Raw genomic sequence first — 26,150 nt, forward strand, 5'->3', positions numbered from 1 at the left:
AAGGCGTTGCCATCCCTCTGGGCCTCACTCGGGGAAGGCTTTGCCACTCTTGTGGGGCTGAGGCGTTGGTATCCTGACATGTCTGTGTATATGTCATACACTAGACTTCATTCACTCAGGGTTTCCTCTGCTCCCCACAGGAGAGACTTTAATGAGTTCATAATGGGAAAGGGTCACCTCCTGATCTCTTGAGAGTTTAGAAGGGCTACTCTTTAGGCATCTCTGGATCTATCTGGCAATTAGTAGCTCTCACATTTCCAGAGTTCTACTGGAGTAGGTATGTCTGCAAAACTCCGTCTCTCAGGAGGTTATTTTAGTGTTGCTATTTGTTCAAAAATTCATCCAAGCAAATGTTCATTTACAAGCTGGCCACCCAGCCTAGGCAGAACTAGAGCAAAGCTCTGAGGCTGATTCCTGAACCATTCCAAATGAAAGAAGGATGTTACTCTCAAGGCGACACCTTGTTCCTCAGTAACCCAGACTGTGTGTCCACTGTGGACTTCCATGGTTACCCAAACACAGAGGCACTGGACTCCAGTGCTCTTCCTTCAGTCTCCATGGCCACAGCGCACACTTGAGCAAATAACATTGCTGACCTCATCAGATTCTCACATTTGGAAAGTAAGATGGTCAAAGAGCCAGTTCGTTCTGAAACATTACAGTCAATGAATAGGTTTAGAGTGGTGAGCACGCTGGCCAAATGAAGACAGGTCAAGATTTAGGAATCTCATTTTCTACCACTGAGAAAATGCCTACTTAAAAAAAAAAAAAGTCATTTCACAGTTGCTGACATTTCAACACGGAGTATTTTTTTTTTAATGTTGTGTCTGGTTCTAGAAATGAAACCCAGGGTCTTATATATGCTAGGCAATTGTTCTGCCACTAGGCCACACCTCAAGACCACAGTGGTTTTGTTTGTATTTTTTTGACAAGGTCTCATGTATCCCAGGCTGGCCAAGAACTGGCTATGCAGATAACAATTACACTGAACATCTGATCTTCCTGCTTCCACCTCCCCAGGGCTGGGAGCACTCACAGCCATATGCTACCATGCCTGGTTTATGCAGTGCTGGGGATCAAAGCAAACCCAAGGCTTTGTGCATGTTAGGCATACACTCTAGCTCCAGCCCCCCAAAGAGTAAATTTTAAATAATAGTATTTTATCACTTATAGATATCCTGGGGGGGGTTGATAATGATACTGAAAGGATAGCTTCATTCTTAGGAAATATACACTAAGGTACTTAAAGGGACGGTCATGATATTTACAATTCAAACTATTAGTAAGAAATAATACAATGGGGGAGAGAGAGAGACAAAGAAAATATGACCAACAGCTTAACAAATGGAAAACTTATGTGAATAGCCAAAATATTCATTTTACTATTCTTGCAACTTTTATCTAGGTATGAAAAATGTCAAAATATGGCACACACCTATAGTCCCAGCACTCAGGGAGGCAGCGCAGGTGGATCGCTGTGAGTTTGAGGCCAGCCTCTACAAAGCAAGTCCAGGACAGCCAAGGCTACACAGAGAGACCCTGTCTCGAAAAACAAAACAGAAAGCCCAAGCAAATTTTTAAAAATTTTACTTGCATGTTGGGGATGGCGGATTCTGAGGATTTGAACTTAGGTCCTTGTGCTTGCATAGCAAGTGCTCTTAGTCACTCTGCCATCTCTCCATCCCCAAAAGTAAACTGTCTGTTTAGAAGCATACATGCTCAAGAACCAGTGAGCTAGCTCATCAGGTAAAGATGCTTGCCACCAAGCCTGACCATGTACATTGAATTCCCAGGACGCACGTGGATGAGAAAGAACAGACTTCCATAGCTGTCTTCCAACCTTCACCCATGGCATAGCATGAGAGTGCCTCCCCAATATGTAATTTTGAAAGTTAAAAAAAATGCATGCTCCAGACCAGGAGCTTTCACATTTTTAAACTATAACCCTACCATAAAGTATAAATTATAGCAATGTAGTACACACAAATACACACAATCTAAACAAACACATGCAAATTACAGGTTTCACAACACAATGCTTAGTGTTACTTCACATAAGACAGCTTGTGACTTTCCTAATCTATCATGCTTTTGTTAATGTTGGATTTGGGGTTTTTTTGTGTGTGTGATGCTGTGCTGGGATGGGACGCGGGAACACAGGGACACATGCTACACACTCTCATTGAGCTACATGCCCAAACTCCTCATGTTTTGTGTTTGCTTTTAAAGATTTCTCTTATTTATAACTCTGGGGTGGGGGTGGGGGGCTGAGTGAATAGGGTCATGAGTTCAAGGCCAGCTATACAGTGAGACAACGCCTCACACAAACACACACAAAGCACATATGAAATTATCAAAGAATAAAATATCATTTTTTTCAAAAAAGAAAAAGCATTGTTGCCACTGACAGCTTGCCATACCCAGATCCATGTGGCTTTTGGAAACTCACCTCTCTAGATACAAAGAAAGGAAGTCAGCACTTGAAGACCCACATTTCCAGGACTTTGACAAATACAGCTGTCACTGCTCACAGTGTGGAGACGAACTGGAGCATCCATTTAGCAGACACATGGCACATTTATTGACCTGATCGCCTGATGGCCTGTTAGGAACCTACACCTCTTGTCATCATCCCAGGCTGCTTGTACTGCCAACTATAGATGGGCGGGTGACTGATCAGGTTTTGGTTATCTTCGGTGATGAGCATAGAAGCCAGGGCCTATTAGACAAGCATTCTACCACTAACACACAACCCCCAGCCCATGGGCAAACCTCTAGAAGGCAACCTACAAAGTTTACCCTCCTGGCCAGGGCCCAAAGAGCTGCTGCTTCTGAAGCTGGCAAGACAGTCAACCTCTACTCTTTTCCACATCACCCTGAGAAAAGCTGGTATGTCAGGGGCCCTGGGTGGGCCTTGGCATCTGTACCCTCATACACTCCACGCTCAGAGCAACTGACCATCCACTGTAGGTGCTAGTAGTTGGCTAACTCCTACCCTGAGAAATCTGAGTCCCCCTTCCCGGGGCCTTGCTGCTTTGTTCCCTCTTGGCCATTCATCAGTCTCTACGCGAGTAACTCATAATAATTTCCATGCCTAATGGAATCATCCCAGCTGGAGATGCTCTGCCCTGCTAACAAAGCATTTGCGGGAAGGGACACTCTTCCCACAAAAAGAAACGCTAAGAAAAAAGGATTCAGTGCCTCCTTAGACGTTCACAACACATTGGAAGTTCACAATACTGTTCAAAAGATTTTGAAAAAAAAAAAGTCTTACATTAAAAAAAAAAAAAAGAACTGGTTTAACTTTAATTTTAGCATTTTATAAATGTGGCCCACAAACACACCTGACAGTGTGTTTGACAGTGTCTATACTAAAGGGATCAATTGTGGCGTAAAAGAGATGACTCTTTGCTTTAAACGCCCCTTGACACACACCTCAGACATCAGCAACCACAACCTGCCTTGGATCTAAGTCTTTCCCACACCCGTTCTCTAATGTCCTGTCCACCTTCCTATACCTTGTTGTCCCCAAGCCCCTGGTGGTAGAGAGACAAAAGACAGGGGTTGGATTAATGAGCTACTGAGGCAGGAGAGCTGACATAGTTCTATAGTATTTAGCCAATTGAGTCCAGCTTTCATTTAGGCCATGTGGCCCCTGTTGCCTGGAGCTGGGCAGATGGGAGTCCCGGGAACTTCCGTTTCTCACCTACCCATCAACGGATGCCCGTGTGAGAAGAGCAGAAATGTATACCCACACCAGGAGCATTGCCCAGAGTTCTCCTCTGCCTAGGGTTAATATCTTTGGAGACAAAGTGTTTCTTCCATCCTCAGCAAGAACTGTTTTATCATCAACCCCAATCCTGTTCCCTCTCGTCTCACTACACACACTCCTAATCGCAGCCAAACAAACAAACCTTCCCCGTTTTGGTCAAAAGGTTTTGGGTGGCTTCGGTGTGGCAGTCAGTCCCTCGGCAGGCCCAATAGCACGTACTGGACCAGGCTGAGCAAGAGGCAAGAGGTGAAGAGAAACGTGGCCTTGCAGCTCAAGACCACCATGCCATGGGAGGGGAGGCTGTCATACAGGGAACTGTTGAGCAGCTCCCAGGTGGTGTTGGCTACCTCCTCCACAGGGGCCCTTGGGGCCAGCAGCTTGGAAAGGAGGCTGCTGAACCTGCTTACGGTGGTGGCCGCTGGCTCTGGACTAGGGCCCGGACTGGACGTGGTGAAGTTCAGCTCATAAGGGTCCACACACAGGCCATCAGAGGAGCGCTCAAAGACCACCTGGCTGAGGTCCTGGCCAGCCACCGAACCCGGGGAGGCGCATGCCACATCGACCAGTCGCCCAGAGCCCTTTATCCAATCGCGCAGCCACTCCAGGTGGCAGTCACAACGCCAAGGGTTGCGGAAGAGAAAAAGGCGGCCTAGGAAGAAGCCGGGCTGGAAAGCAGCCCAGGAGAGCACGGTGAGGCGGTTGCCATTGAGATGCAGGGCCAGGAGGCTTGAGAGGTTCTGGAAGGCGCCTTCCTCTACAAAGGTGATGCTGTTGCGGTCCAGGTAAAGCAACTCGAGCTCTGCCAGGTCAGAAAACCAGGCACGCGCCACGCTGCCCAGCGCATTGCCACCCAGATTGAGAGTGCGCAGACGGCGCAGGCCACGGAAGGCAGCGGCCGGCAGCGAGGCCAGCAGGTTGTCGTTGAGCAGGAGATGCTCTAGGGCGCCGCAGTCGCCGAAGGCCCCGGCATGCACAGCCCGCACGCGGTTGGCCTGCAGGCTGAGCGAGCGCAGCCGCCGGAGCCCCCGCAACGAGCTGGAGGCCACAGCCTCGATGCGGCTGCGCTCGAAATGCACGTGCGTCAAGTTAGCCAGACCCTGTAGGGCGCTGGGCACGCGGCGGAAGAGGTTGTCGAAGGCCGTGAGCTCGCGCAGGGCGGGCAGCTCGGCCAGGAGCCGCTCGGGCACGCTGAACAGGCGGCAGGCCGCCAGGTCCAGACGGCGCAGGCGACCAAGCGCCGCGAAGGTTCGCGCGTGCAGGTAACGCAGCTCGCCATTGTGCGCCAGGCGCAGCTCGGCCAAGCGCGGCAGGCCCTTGAAGGCGCCGGGTGTGATGAAGGACAGGTTGTTGTGACGCAGCGACAGGCGGCGCAACGAAGGCAGCGTGCCAAAGGCCCGCTCGCCAAGGATGCGCAGGCCATTCCGGTCCAGGTCGATGGAGGCCGACTCACACGGAAACTCAGTGGGCACTCTCAAGAGGCCTGCACGGTCGCAGCGCACTGAGCAGCCACGCTCCACGCTGCTGCAGGTGCAGGCGGCAGGGCAGGCTCGCAGGCAGGCGTCGGTGGCCCAGGTGCAGGGCAGGCCGAAGACCACCGCTGGAGAAAAGAGGGATCAGAAGAAGAAGACAAAGAACACTAGTCAAAGGACAATACAGGCGGTAAACTTAAACCCCTACCCAGATCTAGCCAATGGTCAGAACATTCTCCACAGTTGAGTGGAGAGTGGGGTATGACTTTCTCAGTACTCTGGTGCCTCACATTTGACCATGTCCCCTGGAGGAGGAGAGCCGGTGGCACTCAGAGGAAAGATAGCAGGTTACCAAGAAGAGACTTGATACCCTATGAGCATATACAGGGGGAGGTAATCCCCCTCAGGAACAGTCATAGGGGAGGGGAATAAGGGGGAAATGGGAGGGAGGGAAGAATGGGAGGATACAAGGGAAGGGATAAACATTGAGATGTAACAAGAATAAATTAATAAAATAATTTTTTTTTAAAAAAAGGTCATCCCAGCAACAGATTGCAGACCCTCCGCTGAGCCCTGCATCCATCAAATGGCTTCTTTCCATCGTCTGCTTACCAGCACATACTTCCCCCACTTGGAGTGCCCTCCCTTTGCTTTCCAATTACCTTTATCAGCCAAAGCTGTGCTATAGTCTCTCCAGCCAATTTTTCTCTAGGCTTCCTTATGATACAGATCACTGTATGCCTTTAGGATATGACTTAGAAGGTTTGTTGGCTGAGCGGGTAGGGGAATCTCTGAAGGTGTCACTCTATTCTGACATTAAGGCCTGTGCTGCCCAGTGCAGTAGCCACATGGGCCCCTGACCATTTGAAATTGATTACTCCAAGTACACAGAGGATGCCAAAAAGTAAAATCTTATATCAACAATTTTGTATGGGTTACATGTTTAAATGGGGTTTTTAGATGATACATTGGGTTGAATATTAATGTCAAATGGCCCTACCTTTTTAATGTGGCTTCTTCGGAAAGGTACTTACATTTGAGGCTTGAGTTACATTGGCCCCTTTCACCAAGATCACTGGCTGGTGAGTCGCCCTGTGGGGGTTTTTTGTTATCTTACGACAAGGGACAAGTACGTGCCGCACATTGTCTATAAAGAAAAGGTACTCCTAACGACAAGGGACAAGTACGTGCCGCACATTGTCTATAAAGAAAAGGTACTCCTGGCTGGTTATCAGGTTACAAGTTAAGGGCATGACAATCTTTTTTGGTTGTTTTGTTTTTCTTGTCCCCATGAGGATCCCTGTTTCCTTTTTTTCCCTCATCTTATTTTAGTTTGTCCCTGTGTCTTGTGTGTACATGTCAGATGACAACTTGCAGGAATCAGTTGTTCCCTTTTTCTATCACGTGGGTCCCAGGGATCAAACTCAGGTCAGCTTGGTGGCAGGTGTGCTTACCAGCTGAGCCATCTCACCAGCCCTAGGGTGGCCTCTCTTTGTTTCAAGGTCAGCATATTAAATATAATATCAGTGACCTCCTACACCTTGAAAGAAATGATCACGGACATTATGCAGTTCGGTCTCCTTCACCAGCCCGCACTCTCTAGAAAACTGTTTTGCATCACACTGGGAGAGAGAACTGCTTATACATTTCCTTCTGAGAATTCCAGTGAATGATCAAATAGAGTCAGCAAAACCTGCCCTCTCCCAGTGTGGTTGCCACTGGCAGCCGACAGGATAGCATGGTACGGAGCCTAGTCTGAGGACCAATAGAAAAAGCAGTATTGAGGCTGGGCGCATAGCTGGGTTGGTAGACTGCTTGGCTAGCACACACAAAGCTCTGGGGGTCCACCTGTAGCCTTGCATAAACCAGGTGTCTGGTACATATGCCTGTAAGCCCAGCACTCAGGAAGTACAGGCAGGAGGAGCTGAAGTTCTAGGTCATCGTCAGCTACATAGTGAGTTCAGGACCAGCCAATGATACATAAGAAAAGAGGGGGGAGGGGGAAGGCAGTGATGACGAATGGACCATTTTCAGTTTCCAACCAAGTAATTTCAGGCAGTGTCCAATTTCACCGTTTGTATAAGGAAAGGGGGTGCCCAGGTGTAAACTGCCCAGTTTCTAGCGAATCCCCACCCACCCCACTCCCCGCCTGTAATTTGGTCCGTCCTATTACGTACACAGTACCTCGCCTCTCCAGTCCCTGTGCGAACTGAAGGCATAGACAACACTCAGGATGCTTGCTGCTGTCTCTAAGCTTGCTCAGCTTTCAGCACTTCCGCTGTTGGGAACACTCCATGGTTTCTCAGCTGCTCCTAAGGGAGTTTGGCACTTTCAGACTTGTCCTTTGAATGCTCAACTGAAAACGAGCTACTTCAATATTCTGCTGTTGAGGAAGTTTGATATAGCTTTTCCTTCTCCCTAACAACTGTGAGATAGACACCAAGCTACCAGCAAGATTCTTGGAACCTGTCCCGTCAGATTGGCTGTGAATAAGATCTCTCTCTCTCTCTCTCTCTCTCTCTCTCTCTCTCTCTCTCTCTCTCTCTCTCTCTCTCTCTCATGGTTGGGATATACCCTGCTAAGGAAGCAGGGCCCAAAATACCTTAACTCCAGTCCTCTGTCGAAGAGAGCCGTAACCTGCTCTTGTCAACCCTTCCAACTAGGTCAAGCTGAAGTATCACATTTCCTTACCAGCAGCCCTTCATTCTGCTCTCTTCTTAGACAACTCAGGATTATGAGGTGGCTCACAACTGCCCGTAACTCCAGTTCGAGAGGATTATATTATGTTATTGTATTATTGTCTATACTATAGATTATCGCAACTATGTATAATGCAACAGGTCAAAAAGGCGTTTCTCGGGCCGGGCATGGTGGCGCACGCCTTTAATCCCAGCACTATGGAGGCAGAGGCAGGTGGATCGCTGGGAGTTCGAAGCGAGTCCAGGACAGCCAAGGCTACCCAGAGGGGAAAAAAAAAAACCCAAACAAGCAAAAAGTGGTTCTTAATGTATTTAAAATGTTATCAAGACATGTAGAATGAAGCTTTCCATTGTATATTGTTTCTCCCTCCACCCCCCAGACAGTGCTCTCTGTTTAACTCTGGCTGTCCTGGAACTTGCCTTGTAGACCAGGCTGGCCTCGAACTCAGAAATCTGCCTGCATCTGCCTTCTCAGTGATGGGATTAAAAGCATGTGCCACCATGCCTAGCAGCTGTATATTCCTTTTTACAATTAAATTGTTGAACCATGTGCTTTGAATCTAAAAATATATCTCAAAGCCCCAATCGAATAGTCTCAATGGCTTTTGATAGGTGATTGGATCTTGAAAGATGCTTCATAGTTGAGTGAACTGTTAAGGGGTGGGGGGAACTGGGCACAGTGGTGCACGCCTTTGATCCCAGCACTTGGCAGGTAGAGGCAAGCAGATCTTTGTGAGTTCGAAGCCAGCCTGATCTACAAGGTAAATGAGAACAAGGAGGAGGAGGAGGAAAAGGAAGAAGAACAAGTGGGAGGGGGCAGAGCACTAATAGTCTTTGAAGGGTATATCTTGTTCCAACAGGACTCTTCCTTCTGTTTCTTGATGGCCATGAGGCAAGCAGCTCCGCTCTGCCAAACCCGTTCAACATGCTGTTCTGTTTCACCACAGGCCCCGAAACAGAAGGGGTGTGAACTGAAACCTCTGAAGCCATGAGCCACACTGTGCATGTGAGTGTGGTGCCCAAAGAGGGCAGAAGAGTACATCTGATCCTCCACAGCTAGAGTTGTAAGCAGTTGTAAGGCACCCGATGCCAGGTTCTGGGAGCCAAACCTGGGTGCTCTGGAAGAGGAATACTTGCTTTTACCACTGAGTCAGGCTTTTTTTTTTTTTTTTTTTTTTACCATGATGAAAAAAAGGACACTTACCATGTGGGTGTATACCCTGTTTCAAAAAGTAGATTGTAGTTTATTTTACATTTCTACAAAACATTCAATATATCACCATTACAGACCTATTTTTGGTCTCTGAAACTTTAATAATCATGAGGAACAGAAATTTACTGGATTAGTAAGCAAAACTTAAATCAAGTCAATTCTCAAAACAAACAACAAAACCCTGGTATTATCTTACCAGGTATGAAGACTAGGTCAGTGATTAGTAAGCCAAAAAAGCATAGTACTAAGAAAAATATTTAAAATATAATAATAATAATAACAACAACAACATATTATGGTGGGTTCTGCTTGCAAGCATAGCAGAGTATCTTCTACCAGATGAATATTTCTGCTGATCGCTACAGTATGCCCATAGTTATTGCTACAGGAGACTGCAAAGAAAGGTCTGTGCATGTGTGCTAACCAGGACTTCACATTGGAATTACATGAGAGCTTTTAATACTCACAAACCCAAGCTAATTGCATCAAGATCTTGAGGGATGGGACCAAGCATTGGCATTTGTAAAAGTCCAAGGAGCTAATTCCAATGTGCATCCAAAGCAAGAAACCAAGGACCCAAGCCGACCAACTTTATAAAAATGGGATTTCATCTGTGGGGGTGGAACAATGTTATAAGATATAACAGTAACCGCTGGGTGGCTAGCAGTTCAAGCCTAAGTATATAATCAAAGGAGTTATAAACAGGTGTAACAAACACTCAAACAGGAGTGTTCATAGTAACACTATTAATACCATCCAAAAGATAGGAATAACAAATACCCATCAACGGATGAACAAATGTGGTACATCCATACAAACATACGTGTGTGTGTGTGTGTGTGTGTGTGTATGTGTGTGTGTGTGTGTGACAGATCAACAGGAAGTGTCTTCCTCAGTCGCCACTGGATTGAGACAGTTTTTTGCTCAATCTGGAGCTCTCCTATTTGGCTAGACTGGGTCATCAGCAAACCCCAGAGCCTCCTGTTTCTGGGTCCTCAGCACTGGATTACAGGCTGTAATCTCGAAGCTCCTGCTTTTTATGTGGGTGCTAGGAATTGAAAGCAGTTCCTCATACTTGTGTATGGAACAGCTTACTGACTGAGCCAGCTCTTTTAGAGTTGGCTTTATTTAGAGTTCCTGTATCTCTTTTTTATTTTCAATTTGTTCACTTTACATCCAGATTGTAGCCCCCTCCCTCATTGCCTCCTGATCCCGCCCTCCCCTCCTTCATCCCCTCTCCCTCCCTCCCCTAGTCCTCAGAAAGGGGAGCCCTCCTCCCCTAACATCTGACCTCAGCCTATCAAGTCTCATCTGGACTGCCTAGGTCCTCCTCCTCTGCCGCCTGGCAAGGACCAATGCCAGGGAGAAGTGATCAATGTGTGGGGGCCAGAGTCCATGTCAGAAGTAGTCCCTACTCCCCATATGGTGGGACCCACAAGGAGACTGTGCTGCCTATCCACTACATCTAAGCAGAGGGTCTAGGTCCTCACCATACATGGCCCTTGGTTGGTGAGTTCCTCTATTTCTTTCGAATGTCATGGTCCCCATGTTTTCACTCATCATAGCCATCTTTCCCTGGAAATTATTTTATCATGTTTATAATAAACCTTTCCTTAGTAATCCTCATATCTAAGACGCCTATGCACCTGCTCTGTAGGTAGATGAAGCCAGACAAAAAGCTATAGGAAAATAAGGAAGAACAGTGGAAATGGTAGCTGAGTCTCTCAATATACAAAACCTTCTTTTTCTCACCTTAATTGCCTAACAGACAAGTGACTATTTAAAACAAAAATAGCAACGTATTATGGAGTTTATAACATACACAAGTGAAAATATGACAAAGTAACGTAAAGGATGAAAAGAAACATGAGTTGACTTTTATAAAGACCTTCCACTCCCCAAGAGTCAATGCAAGGCTGTTAAAATAGCCTGGATCTGTGGAGAGGCTGAGAGGACGATTTCTCTGACCTGGATAGAAATGTAACATTCTGAGCTACTAAAACTTCAAAAGGTTAATCCAATGGAGCTGGTCAGTCACCTGGCCAAGGGACTACCTCTCAAGAAGATGGATTCACCTTAAAGCACACTAAAAGGATAGGAGGAATTATTATCCCTTTAATGATATAATCTGCTTTTCCTTGCCAGAATTCTCACCCTGGAAGGCCAGTAGCTTACCAGTGCTGGCCAAAGCCATGCAGTCTCCTCAGTCTATTTGCCCTTTCTCAATTACTTAGAAAAGTGTAACTAGCCGGCATGGTGGCGCACACCTTTAATCCCAGCACTCGGGAGGCAGAGGCAGGTGGATCCCTGTGAGTTCGAGGCCAGCCTGGTCTACAAAGTGAGTCCAGGACAGCCAAGCCTACACAGAGAGACTCTGTCTTGAAAAACCAAAAAAAAAAAAAAAAAAAAAAAAAAAGAAAGAAAGAAAGAAAGAAAAGAAAAGTGTAAAGAAAAGCATACATTAAAAAAATATTTTAGGCTCATTTGCAGCTTGCCTGACTTGGGTTTTGTTGTTTTTTTTTTTTTCTTTCAAAATCTAATAAAATTGTTCTCAAGATTTCTTCAGAGTCTGTTCTCAATTTTTTTTTGAGACATTGCAATCCTCAGAAAGTAAAAAGAGTCTCAATCCCTACCTCACACCATATACAATGAATAACATCTCATGAACAGTGAATACAGGAAATAGTTTAGAACATGTATAATGCCACTCAACTTTTATTGGTTTCTATGACTCTCATAAGAACCAACTTTAAAAAAAAAAAAATTGAACCAGTGTTTCACTTGTAGTCCAGGTAGGTCTTTAACTCATAATCCCCTTGCTTCAGCCTCCCAAGTACTAAAATTACAAGTGTATGCCATCATGCCTAGCTGTAATAATCAAGTTTAATAAGTGTTTATTTATACATTCATAATATGATTCCATTAATTCTGACAGCCTTTCACCTAAGCATTATTCTCCTGTCTCAAAAAAAGAAAGTGAAATTGGGGGCGGGTGCTAAGTGGCACTAATTTCTGTTTATCTTTCCACTAAGCTTTACTGTCTCCTAGCCACACACCTAATCTGAACTCTTGTGTCTAACTATGATATGAAAGAACTTCACTTTCTGACCTTTAAGGGCCCTTCTGGCACTCATTGGCCATGGTTCTATAGCAGCTGCTGCCAATCACTGTTTCTAAGAAAACATGCCCCACTCAGAGTCCCATGGGTCTCTGCTGCCTCCTCCCAGGCACAGCTGTTTGCACCATGGGTGGACACTTTGATGTAAGCATATCTAATTGGATTCATCCCTTGTCCATGAAAACGAAAGAAGCACTAAGTCCCTGACCAGCAAGCCCTTGTGAGTGCAGGCCTGCCTGAGCACTGGGGCTAGGGCTTGTATCAAAGCCACATGTGATCTGGGTGTGGTGATTGCAAACCTGTAATCTCAGCATTTGGTGGGTGAAAGTAGGAGGATTTAGGAGTTCAAGACCATCACTGGCTACATAAGAACTTGGAGGTCAGCTTGAGCTGCTAATATCATATCTTGTATTAATAAACAAAAACAAGAACTAGCAAAAAACCAGTGTGTAACTCAAAGCTATGGAGAAACAAAAGCCAAGGGCACTTTAAGGAAGCCAGAGTACTGTCCCTCTACTGCCAGTGTCATAACAAACTGGGCTCAATTGCTTGTAAACAAACATTTCTCATGGTTCTGCAGGCTGAGAAAGTTCAGATCAAAGCAGATCCAGTGGCTGGTGGGGGCTGGCTTCCTGTAGCATAGACAGCCATTTTCATGCTTTGTCTTCATGACAAAAGAGGTTGAAGAGTACTCTGGCCTACCGGTCCTTGGCCAGACATGGTGACACACACCTTTAATCCCAGCACTAAAGAGGCAGAATCAGGACAGTGTCAGGCCAGCCAGGGATATGGAGTGAGACTCTTTCTCAAAAAGAAAGAAAGAAAGAAAAAAAGAAAGAAAAGAAAAGAAAAAAAGGAAGGAAAGAAAAAAGTGGAAAGCATCTCAGTCTTAAGTGCCCCTCCTTCTTGACAGCAGACCAATGAGTTCCAGACTAGACAGGGATACATGCTGAGACCTGGTCAGCAAAAAACAATCCTAGTCTTGAGAGTTCCTCTTTCATAACCTATCAGCTCCCCAAAAGCCCAGCCTCCCTTCTCATTCTAGCCCACTGGGAATCTGGTTTCAGTTATGATTTAGGAATGCACCCAAGACATTCGGTTCATTCGTGTACAGAGAGAGCAATAGATCTGAGTTCCCACAGACCCTGCTAGAACTTTCTGGTTACTTCCCTGTTCCCATTTCAGAAATCCAATCAGACCATCTGCATGGATAATTGGATTTGTGTTCCTTACAACTAACTGGTCACTGAGTATAGTAGACATTTGACAGCAGAGAAGAAGATGCCTTTTAAGTACTTGTTCTACATTTACCTAGAAGCCAGAACTCTCCTTCCTAACTTTCTCTAGCAATTCGGGCCCAAAGTAACTGACCTAGATTTGTCGTAAAGATAGCCAGCATGACTTGGAAACAGAAGGCAGCTTCAGGCAGTAAACCATTTTCTGGACAGAATGGCAGGAGAGATGCCTAACTTTCAGATTTACACAGTAGTGAGAAAAAAAAATCATCTGCAGGTGGAATCATGGATACCCAGCACCTAACATGTCTCCTGTGTGCAGGTGTGCCCACTAACTGGCAGTGGTGTGGGTCTGTGCTAGAGGTGCCTACTTCCTCACACTTCCTAATATGTCTCCTGTCAGGGAAGCTTCCGATCAAGAATGCTACGAATACCCAGTGTCACCAAATAAGCTCCTCTACAGCCTAGAGTAGGTCCTATAGTTTGCAGCCAATTGTGTGTGTGTGTGTGTGTGTGCCACAGCATACATATAAAGGTCAAAGGACAACTTGTAGGAGTCAGTTCTTTCCTTGTACTATGTGGATTCTAAGGATTGATCACATCATCAGGCTTGGAGGCAAACACCTTTACCCACTGAACCATCTTGCCACCCCTGGTGAGAGTTTGAAGTGACAGCTTAACACAGGTGTGATAGTTGGCCTTTGAAATGTCTTTCCAAAGGCCCCTGTGTGAAAGTTTGGTCCAAAACCTCTTGAACTACTAGGAGGAGAAACCTTTAAGCTATAGAGTTTACTCATCTGTAATCCCAGCACTCGGGGAGGCAGAGGCAGGCAGATCTCTGTGAATTCGAAGCCAACTGGTCTACAAAGTGAGTCCAGGCTACACAGAGAATCCCTGTCTTGAAAAACAAAAGAAATAGAGCTTACTGAAGAAGCTCTTTGGAGGGAGGGGTATCCTTGAAGGGACTATTGGCATCCCAGCCCCTGCCTTCCTCTCCCTTTGATTACCAAATGTCAAGAAGCTGAGCAGTCTTCTGCCACCCATCACCCACCACCCACCATGATATTACTGCCATCTAGAGCCTAAAACAACAGGGCCAAGTGAGCATGGAGGGAAACCTCTGAAATTATGAGTCTAAATAGACCTTTCCTCCTTCTAAGCTGTCTGCCTTGAGTATTTATTCCAGAAATGGAAAGCTAACACAACCAGCCCCCTTCGTTTTTATAGTACGGGCCTCCCTCCTTGTGGCCCCCCCTCTTTGCCCCTAAGGAACCATAAGCACTACCTCTTGCCCAAGAAAATGACCTGAATTCAGAACGAAAAGGAATGCTTGCTTGACAGAAAATGTGTAACAGTGAATTAAGAAGGGTCAGGACAGTCCTGACTTTGTCATTGCCCAATGAAAGGCATTGCCTCTCTCAGAATCAGCAGTGATGATTTCAAAAACAAATCTCCTTGGCTGTCCTGAGTGGAGTTCCAGGGGAAAACCTTGGCCAGAAGAGCCCATTTGCCCAATTAAAATAAACATTACAGTTTGTGAGAACAGAAAGTCAATTCATGTGTCAGTTGCTTAGCAATGCCTCCTCTCACAGCAGTATTTTGGGGATGGATCCATCTGGAAATCAGGAAAGGTTTCAGTGCTTTCCTCTTCAGTCTAAAGAATAGGGAGGAGATGACAAGAAATGCTCAAGACCAGCCTGGCATACTCAGAGGTGAGCCTTTCCAGAACATTCCATCTTCAAATCCTTCCCCTGAGGACATGCCGTACTTCTCTCAGACACCGAGGGTGCTGTCATACCTGCTTTCTCATTCTGCTCTCTTCTGTCTTATTCTTTTTTTTTTTTTACATTTTTATTTATTCTTCTTTCATTTAATACATCCCAAGCACCTCTTCCCCTCCCCCCTCTCCACCCAGTTTTCTTCTGAGCAGCCCTCCCAGAGACATAGACTGAACACAGCATAACAAGATGCAATAAGACTAGGCGCGAACTCTCATATCAAGGCTGGGCGAGGCAACCAAGTAGGAGGAAAAGGGTCCCAAGCGCAGGCAAAAGAGTCAGAGACACCCCTACACCCACTGTTAAAGAATCCCACAAAAATCCCCAGCTAAACAAGGGCAGCATGTATGCAGAGGGCCCAGAGCACACCCATGCAGGCTCCCTGATTACCACTTCAGTCTCTTGGAGCCCCCAAGCTGCTCTCCTCTTTTTAAGCCTCAGACAAAATATCCACTTCACTCAGTTCTCCTATCTGTATTGTGCGGACAGCTATGAGGAGCAGGTGCACTGTACTGCTTGGGACAGCTGTGAAAGCACTGGGCGAAGCCAGAAGTGGACTGACTCCACGAGCCACTTGTCACAGGATTAAAGCTCATCAAGGGACAAATCCCCCCAAAACCAAGTGGAAATATGTCCCAGAGTAGGAAGCAAAACACCAAGTGTTCTGTTTACATTAGATATCCCATAAAAGTTCATGTGCTGGAGGCTCGGTCCCCAGCCTATGGCACTATTGGAAAGTAATGGAACCTTTGGGACATGGAAAGGCCTGGGGATGTGCCATTGTGAAGGGATACTAGGTCTTCAGCACACATGTGCACCTTCCTAGCTGTGTGTTCGCCGCCACGATATTCTGCCTCACCGGAATATAATACAGTACAATACAACACAACACAACACAATACAATACAGCCAGCTCATTACAGGCTGAAACCTGAAGGCATGAGGCAAATAGTACCTCCTCCTTGGCAGTTATTTAGCTCAGGTATTTCTGTCGCAGCTAACCGACATGTCATCGGGTATCAGAACATTGAAGCTATTACTATGGAAAGACTGCAAAGGACCCAGGATAGTCCAGCCACGGCTATACATTAGAATCCCATGGGGAGTTTCTTAAACTCACAGTGCCCAAGCCAATTATAACAAGGACGGGCTCCAGCATTGGCGTGCTTCTCTGTTGTTTTGTCTATCTGTTTAATTGTCAGTTCTGGGCACAGAAGCCAAGGCCTTGTGCATACTAGGAAAGCACTCTGCCTCTCAGATGCTACGTCCACAGCCCTGGCTTTGTTGTTGTTTGCTTGCTTTTTTGTGTATATGTGGGGGTTTGTGTTTTGTTTCATTTTCTTTTTTGAGACAAAGTCTTATTATATACTTCAGATTGACCTGGAACTCACAGTGTAGCCCAGGCTAGCCTTGAATTTGTAACCCTCTGGTCTCCACCAGCCAAGTGCTGGGCCAGAACCTTAGTATTTTTTTAACAGACTTAATTCGTTTTCTTTTTCTTTCTTTCTTTCTTTTTGTTTTTGTTTTGTTTTTGGGGTTCTTTGTTTGTTTGTTTGTTTTTTGTTTTCGAGACGGGATTTCTCTGTATAGCCTTGGCTGTCCTGGACTCACTTTGCAGACCGGGCTGGCCTTGAACTCACAGTGATCCACCTGCCTCTGCTTCCCAAGGGCTGGGATTAAAGGCGTGCGCCACCACACCCAGCTTGCTTTATTTTTCTTGTATAAAAACCCCTATGTGGTAGCAGGTTCCACAAGTGGGGCTGGGGTGATAGTTCAGTCTACAAAGTGCTGGAAAGGACCTGAGTTTTACCCCTAGAATCCATATAAGAGAAGAGCTGGGAAGGCCAATCCCTAGGGCTCATGAGACACCCAGATTAGCTTACTTCACAAGTTCCCAGCAGGTGAGAGACCGTGTGTGTGTGTGTGTGTGTGTGTGTGTGTGTGTGTGTGTAGAGACAGAGAGACAGAGAGACAGAGAGACAGAAAGACAGAGACAGAGAGACAGAAAGACAGAGACAGAGAGAGACAGAAAGAGACCAAATAAATACAGCTCCACAGGTGATTCCAACGTGAAGCTAAAACAAGAGTGTTTCTGAACCAACTTTGTAAAAATGGGATCTGTCTGTGTTGTGCCAAGTGTAGTAAACTAGGACTTGGGGCACACGCCTGTAATCCTCACTCAGGAGGCTAAGCAAAAGGATCATGGTTTCAAGGCCAGCCTGACGTCCATATCTGTAAAGAGAGAGAAAGTGGTAAGGTGTAACATGGAATAACTGAGTGGGCTAGCAATGTCTCTCATAGGCATATAACCAAAGGAATGTGGCGCACGCCTTTAATCCCAGCACTCGGGAGGCAGAGGCAGGTGGATCACTATGAATTCAAGGCCAGCCTGGCTTACAAAGTGAGTCCGGGACAGCCAAGGCTACACAGAGAAACTCTGTCTCGGGAAACCAAAAAAAAAGAAAGGGAGAAAAAACAAAAAAGAAAAGCAGTCAGATATGCACAAACATCATGGCAGCGCTATAACCTATAGCCAAAAAGTAGGAACAACTAATGGCCATGAACTAGCGAATGGATACGCAAGTGTGACCTACCATACACTGGAATAGCCCGCCTCACAAAGAAAAGTCATGTGCACAGGACAAAATACAGATGAAGGGGGAATTTCAAAAACAGGTAAAACACACAGTTCAGTAATCCCAGGTACTCAGGAAGAGTGATCACAAATTCAAAGCCAGTCTGGACAAGATAGGGAGCCTTCCCCCCCCCCAAAAAAAGTGCCTGGCACAGTGGCACACACCTTTAATCCCAGTACTTGGGAGGCAGAGACAGGCAGATCTCTGTGAGTTCAAGGCCAGCCTGCTGGTCTACATAGGAAGGTCCAGGACAACCAGGAATCTGTAGAAAAACCTTGTCTCAAAAAAAAAAAAAAAAAAAGAAAGAAAGAAAAAAGTAAAAAGAGGTCTGGGATATAGCTCAGTGACATGATTTACATAGCATGTGAGTGGCCCTAGGTTCAACCCCCAAAACTGCAAAACAAATTATGCTCAGGGAAATGAGCTAGTCACAAGGCCACATATCATATTACTTCCATTTACAGGAAATGTCTGCAACAGGCAAATCCATAATGACAACAGATTACAGGTTGCCAAGAGCTGAAAAGAGAGGCAAACTGTGAGTAACTGCATGATAAAAGCACAACATTTTCAAACTTCTGGGACAGAGCAAAGCTTGGAGACTAGATGAAAGTGACGCTTGCACAACATTGTAATTGTGCTAAATGCCACACTTGGAAGAGATAGTACATTTTATGTGAATTTTACATCAGTTTATTTTTTTTTAAGTTACAAGGTGTCCCTAAATCTGGACAAACACCAGAAAAGAACTGTCAGTTTATGACCTGGTGAGATGGATGGACCAGCTCCAAGGTACAGGGAGGCATTGCTGGCCAGGCCCAGGCGCCCCACAGAATGGCGTCTTAATATGGATGGAGCAGCTGGGGAGTTTCTCTCTGGAGGCAGTAGGCTCTGCAAAAATGTGTTTCCCCCCTGAGGTTTGCAAGGGAACGGTTACTCACGGAGTTTCCAACCACAGGCTGAGCTTGGAATATTTTTTTTTTTAATTCTCATTGTTTGAAAAAGACTTGCACCTCACAAAACTAAAATAGTATGGGAAAATGTGGTCTGGTTTCTGGCTTCCGCAGAATCTGTTTAGCCACTTTGGCTCTAGAAATCACTTTCTTCCCACTCCTGGCAAATGCTCCCCCAGTGTTGGGTTTTCAAAACAGAGCTAACTGGGGGAAGCAGAACGGCACCAGGGGGGGCACCATGCCATGGCCTCTGGCCTCAGGTGACCCCAGAACATGCTGCTTGCACCATGCAGGAACCTTTTGTGACAAGAAGAAAAAGAGGGAACTAAAGAGATGGCTCAGCAGTTGAAATAAATAAATACATATTTTAAAAACTCTTTTGTTTGTTTGTTTTTTTCCTTTCAGGACAGGATTTCTCTGTGTAGTCTTGGTTGCCCTGGACTCACTTTGTAGACCAGGCTGGCCTCAAACTCACAGAGATCAGCCTGCTTCTGCCTCCCCAAGTGCTGGGGTAACAGGCGTGCGCCACCACTGCCCAGCCACATGACCCTTTTATTAAAAAAAAAAAAAAAGCTGGAGAACCTTTATAATCCAGCAAATCCACTCAATAATATATGAAACTGACTAGGAACCAAAAGACTTGTAAGAAAAGAAATAGGAAAGAAAAAAAAAAGTCAACACTGTGATGATGGGTGCTGGGCCTTTTCTTTCTCTTTCATTATTTTTATTTTATGTCTATTGGTGCTTTGCCTACATTATGTCTGTGCACTGTTTTTATGTGGTGCCTATATAGGCCAGAATAGGGTGTCAGATCTCCTGGGACTAGAGCGGCCGACAGTTGTAAGCCAGCACAGGGAATCAAACCCTGTTCTCTGCGAGAGTAGCCAGTGCTCTTAGCCACTGAGCCATCTCACTAGTCCCTTCCCACCCCACATCCTTTTTCTCCTTTTTGGTTATTTTTGAGACAAAGTCTCGTGGAGCCCAGGCTGACTTTGACTTCTCTATTGTAGCCAAGGATGGCCTTAAACTCCTGATCCTGATGCCCCAGCCTCTGCCTCCTGAGTGCTGGGCTTATAGGCATGTGCCTGGCACCTCCCCCAGAATCTTTCTTGCTTCCTGTCTCATGATATACTTCCTTCCTATTGCATATTAATCTAGTACGAGACCCTCACCAAAGCTCAGTACATACTGGTGCCATATTCTTTAACCTCCAAAGCCATAACCTGAATTCACCTCTTTTCTTTATAAAGTACCTAGCCTTGGGTATTTTGGTATAGTAACCAAAAACATGCCCCAAACAGGAAATTCCTAACAATAAGGGAATACATAAACAAACAATATATCCATATGAATGACATATTTCTTGCCACTCAAAATCAAGAATCCCTGGTCCATATGATAGCATCAGTGGATCCCCTACATGCGTTGCTCAACATGCCACAGTATCTGACTCTACAATGAGAGAATTTCCCTTGGAGTACAGCTCTTCTCTTCCTACACTCCTGCTTTCTTCTTCTAAGTCCAGTCGCTTGAGGTACAGTTAAGATTGCCTGCAGTAAAACGTACTCATTTTGGTTACTGACTATGACTCAGTTGGTAGAGTGCCTATCTAGCAAGCATGAAGTGCTGGCTTCAACACCATGTAAAAGCAGGCGCGGTGGCATACAAAAACATACCTGTTTTAAAGTGCAGTTCAGTAGGCGTAGCAAATGTATACACCCACCAGGTCAACTGACAGCATCTCTAATCAAATTTCCAGAAAACTTCTTCTAGTCCCTGCAGACAACAAAGCTGCTTTTTGCCTTTGTAGGATTTCATAGAAATGATAGCAAGGCCGGGCGTGGTGGCGCACGCCTTTAATCCCAGCACTTGGGAGGCAGAGGCAGGCAGATCGCTGTGAGTTCGAGGCCAGCCTGGTCTACAAAGTGAGTCCAGGACAGCCAAGGCCACACAGAGAGACCCTGTCTCAAAAAAACCAAAAAGAAAAAGAAAAGAAAAAAAGAAACGGTAGCAAATGGTTCTTTCTTTTTAAAAAGTATTTACTTTTAATTTGTGTGCAGTGATGCTTTGCCAGCATTGTGCCTGTGTGATGGAGTCAGGTTCCCTGGAACTCGAGTTACAGACAGTTGAGAGCTGCCATGTGGGTGCTGGGAACTGAACCCAGGTCCTCTGGAAGAGCACTGAGCCATCTCCCCAGCCCTGCAAATGGTTCTTTCACTCAACAGTATGCTTATGGGGTTCTTCCACTGACCATTCCTTTTTTTTTTTTTTTTTTTTAACTCTGAGTTGACTAGCCTGTGATAAACAGCAGAGGTGCCTTGCGTAAGTTATTTCCTTACCTGTTGATCTGTGCTATTGTCTAAAGATGAGGTGGCCTCTGGTAGATGCAGGTACTGATGCTTGGTTCAAGCTTCTGGAGTTATTTTGAATGTAAGTTAAGGAAGTGGTTCCCAGCTAGAGAATCTAGGCCTAGGGAACAAGTCCTTGGGAATGTATCATGCCCCACCATTCCTGTAGTCCCTTTTTCCTGCTTCCTGATCCCTTCCACCATTCCCTCTTGGCCATGATGGACAATGGAAAGTGTGTGTGTGTGTGTGTGTGTGTGTGTGTGTGTGTGTGTGTGTGTGTGTGTATGTGTGTGTGTGTGTGTGTGTGTGTGTGTGTGTGTTTATGGACATGTATTTTCATTTCTCACTTATCTAGGAGTAGAATTGCTTGAGCCATAGAAATATGTTGACCTTTCCACAAAGCTGCTCTACAAAATGGCTGCTCTATTTGATATTCCCGCCAAAGAAACATGAGCATTCCAGTCGCCTCACTCTCTCACCAAGGCTTGCTTGTCAGCCTTCACATTTTGCCTATTGTTGGCATCTTGTGATTTTTACTTTCCTATCGATTTCTTTTAAAATGCAATCCTTACCCTTCTAGATGGAGACCTAAAAAACTAGTATGAGTGAGGGCATGCATGAAGTCAACAAACCATAATTTGGTACCTACCACCTCTTAGACTCTAAGACAGAGAAACACAAACCCTGATCACTCTAAAGACTCAGGATAGAGAAGCAGTGTATGGAGGATTCCTGAAATCAGGTTCTGGAATTCAACTATGATGCTGTGAACAACAGGGAGCTAGAAGACTGCTAACACTGAAGAGGGATGTTGGTGTGTCTGTACATGTCCATCTGTCGGAAGCACTCCCAGCATGTCCCCGGGAAAACTGTTTCTGCTCCATTCAGTCTTACATCCCATTTCCCGGGCTCTGAGCCACTTCTGATTTCCTCAGTCTCCCCCCCCCCCCAGCCAAGGAGACAGATCCCTCTCCCCGCCTGCTTCTTGGGAACATGTTGTTCCCGTTGCTTGTGACTCGTCATCAGAGAAATAGTCTCCCTGCTGCTGGAGTGTGTTTTAAATGAAAGCACTAGGGGATGTGGCGCTGCTCATTAATTCTGAGTGTGTCCATTGTTAGTAAATGATGTCACCGCTGAGCTTGCCAAGCTGTCACAAGCAGTCTGGATGTCGCTCAGGGTTCTGTAGCGGAGACAGCTCCATTCTGCAGCACGCAGGGTCTGAATACGGTCTGAACTCTGTGAGTGGCAGCAGAGTTTTGGGTAGGTATTGAAAATAATACTGGCTCTTGGAAGCAAACATTCTGTCCTCATGACTCAATCAATCGTCTCCTTTCTAAGGAGGGGAAATGGCAAGGTGCTGGCTGTCCGTGATTATATAAATGTCAACCTCTTGTCCTCTGGAGGCTCCTCGAGTAAGAAGTCATATGCTGTTTATCATGATGTGCCCTATGCCCCATTGATGAGTTTTGGGTTTGGTTTCTTATTTATTGATTGACTCTCTGCTAAGGAATGCAGGTTTCTCAAAGACAAAGATATACCCCCTTATAGCATCCCTTGTACACACTGAAGGTGCGGTATCTATTGCTTGATGGAACAGATTATCTCCCACTCTTTAAAAAAAATAGACAGTATATAGAGTGTTCTGGTTAGCTTTCACTGCCAACTTGACACAACCTAGAGTCACCTTAGAAGGGAGCCTCAATTGATGAAATTCCTACATCAGATTAGCCCGTGGGCATATCTGTGAGGTCTGTCTTGATTGTTAGTTGATTGTAGGATGGCACAGCCGACTATAGGCAACATCATCCTTAGGCAGGTGGTCCTGGGCTGTATAAGAAGTCTAGCTAAGCATAAGCCAGTGGGCAAACCAGCAAGCTGCACTTCTCTGGCTATGAACTGAATTCCCAGGTGAAAAGTAACGCTGTACAGAACAGCGAGCAGCCTTTCTTCAGGTTCCTGCCTTGACCTTTCTCAATGTCTACCATGGCCTAGAACTGCGAACTAAAGAAATCCTTTCTTCCCCTCAGTTGCTTTTGGCCAAACAGTGGCATAAAGAAAACTAGAACACAAAACACTGTCACTAGTATTTTAGAATCACCTGGAAAAATATCCTGTAACATGTACCATATATACAGATCATTGCATAGATCACCATAACATCAGGCGATTAATTCTCTCACACAGGACAGACAAACAGATTCTTTGTGTAGAATCATGTACTGAAGAGCTGACAAGGAGATTCCCACCCCACCCCCCTTTCCCACTTGGGCTAGCTGAGATTTGAGCCACTGAAGAAAGCATTTTGTGCCAACTGTTTCTGGGCCTTGGGGACAGATGAGCTTGTTTTCTGCCGTGCTGGGGATGCTTCCCGGGACCCTATTCACGCTAAGCACTCATTGTACCTTTGAGCCACAGGCACAGCTCCTTCTTTGGTATACTGATGGGGTAGGGAGTGGGGGGAATGGGGGTGGCACACCCTTGTAATCCCAGCTTGGAGGCTGAGGCAAGAAGAGCGCCACAAATTCAAGGCAAGCCTTGGCCATGTAGCAAGTTCGAGGCTAGCCTACACTATATGAGACCCTGGTTCAACACACATCCACACAAAGTTTTTAAAAGTAAAATTATTTAAACATGTATAATGCCAGAGTTCCATTGTCTCCTTTCTCCCTTTAGGAAAATATTTTTTCCCCCAACGGATTTTTGTTTTTCACTAAATGGGCTTAACGTATGAAACTATGTAGCCCTGGAAGGTGATATGTAGACCAGACTGGCCTCAAACTCAGAGAGATCCACCTGCCTCTGCCTCCTAAGACTAAAGGCTTGAGCCACATGCCCACCTTGACTTTAAAATAGTGTATCTAGGGCTGGAGAGATGGCTCAGCGATTAAGATCACTGGCTGTTCTTCCCGAGGTCCTGAGTTCAATTCCCAGCAACCACATGGTGGCTCATGTGTAATGGAATCTGATTCCTTCTTCTGGGTGTGCATGAAAACAGAGCCCACACATACATAAAATAAATAAATAAATCTTTTTTTAAAAAATAGTGGGTCTAGAAAATCACTGGTTCTGGGTTAGAAACACTAATAAATTCACAACCAAAACATACAAGTATATGAATATTTTTTAAAAAGAACCTTGTTTTATATTTGACTCAGGAGTTTTTCGTTATAAACAAATTAAGAGAGGGGGGAAACCCTACCCACCTACTGCTTTCTCATTTTCTAGCTCTTCCCCACACTCACACAGCAGGAACATCTGATCTGAAAGCATATCCAGACACAGCGGTGACTTAAAGCCACTTGGAGCCCTGTGATTTCCGCCACCCCTGCCCTCCCAGCGCCACTGGCATCAGGACTCACCATACAGAAGTAGGGTCAGCATCCCTTGGCCTTCCTTGCACCTGGTGGCTTAGAGCCACTCAGCTGTAGGATCCCTACCTGAGTAGAGAAAGGGCAGGTCACCATGTCATAGGATACCCAAGTGGGGGTCCCTTGGGAACCCTGTCTGCACTTTCACGCTTCCTTAGCTCTCTGCCCGGCCATTTCCCCTCCCCCTTCCTCACATTTATTTCTCCCGCAAGGCTCCTAGTGTTGTGCTCGCCCCAATTTCACTACGTCCCATCCATTTGGAAACTCTTCATCAGGCTAAGGGCCGACAGCAAGTCAGGTAGCTCTCAGGAACCAGCAAAAAAAAAAAAAAAAAAAAAAAAAGATGGTGGAAAGCCTCCGCAGAGAACCATTAACGGCCCATCCCCCAAATGCCTCTTACCATCCTGGGGGGTCTGCCCATAGCACCCCCAGCCCCTCCATCTCCAAAATGGTGCAATGAGAAATAAAGGCTGGAGCAGGGGACACACAGGGGGCGAAGAGCAAAGGCTGTGCGTGCAGGTTTGACCGCTTATGTTTCTTGCTTGAGATATAGTGGCTGGAAAATCCTCTGTATCAGATGAGGATTAGCAGAGATGAGAGAACGTGTCTGCCTTTTGAATCGCCAAAGCCAATGACACATTTTGCTGACACACCAATCCGTTTTATTCCCAAACCTTGGCCACCGGAGCCTTCCTGCCCTCTCCATCTGCCGGGCCCCTTCCTTTCTTTAAACCCTTCCCACATTCTGCTGAGTTCCCTGACCCCAGCCCTAGCCCCACCCACCAGGAATAAGCAGTCAGAAAATCGGCTTCCTGCTACCAAATGGTATTACGGGTCTTTTCAAAAAGGGCGTGTTACGTAACTTGGAGGGCCAGAGAAGGGAGCGGACAGTGTAACAGGGCCATGTTTTGCCCGAATTGCAGACTGATTGCATCTGTTTGGAGAAGTAGATGATCCCCAGACAGAAAGTGGCAGAGGCCCTTCCGCGCAGGCAAGGGGCTTCGGGGTTGGGGCATGCAGCCGGGTTTGACCTAAGGCCATTAAGTCCGGCGGGCGTCGTATTCAGAATCCAGCTGAGGTTTTACAATCTCACCAGGCCTGGGTGTAAACTCTTGCTGCTCGATTTGGTTTGTGGCCTGCAGCAGATGCAAGAACTGCACCCCGCCCCCCACTCGGGCCTCCTTGCATTTTAACAAATAAGTATGGGAGAGAGTCCTCTGCCTGTGAGGTTTGCAGAAGGCACCTGTGCCTCCTGTGGAAGCAGAAGGCACCGGGTTCTCTGGCCCCTCAGCCATAGTGCAGCTGTCCTACATGCTCCTGGTCGCTCCTCCAGGCCTGAGTTGGGGTGGAGGGTGGCCGCTGCTCCCTTGTGAGGCATCCATCAGTCCCAGGTATCCATGGAAGCATGCTAAAGTCTGTCTCTGCCAAGAGGAAGCTTGACAGTCCCTTCCCGTAATAAGGACTCTGGGTGTGAATTCAGCCATCCAGGCCACTGTGCCCCGGGGAATTATTGTTTTCCACACATTTGGACCTTGAAAGCCAAAATATGACTGTACAGGTC

General features: G+C 46.2%; 1 protein-coding gene across 1 annotated transcript; it reads right to left on the reverse strand.

The window, feature by feature from the left end:
- Positions 1 to 3,960: 3,960 nt before the first annotated feature.
- Nyx (nyctalopin) lies at positions 3,961 to 25,884 on the reverse strand. Its single transcript, XM_051141073.1, has 2 exons — positions 25,683 to 25,884; positions 3,961 to 5,369 (listed from the first exon to the last, which is right to left on the reverse strand). The coding sequence occupies exons 1-2, from the start codon at positions 25,882 to 25,884 to the stop codon at positions 3,961 to 3,963; spliced, it is 1,611 nt and encodes a 536-aa protein (XP_050997030.1).
- Positions 25,885 to 26,150: the final 266 nt, after the last annotated feature.

The sequence above is a fragment of the Acomys russatus genome, chromosome X (assembly GCF_903995435.1).
Source record: "Acomys russatus chromosome X, mAcoRus1.1, whole genome shotgun sequence".
Lineage (NCBI taxonomy): Eukaryota > Metazoa > Chordata > Mammalia > Rodentia > Muridae > Acomys > Acomys russatus.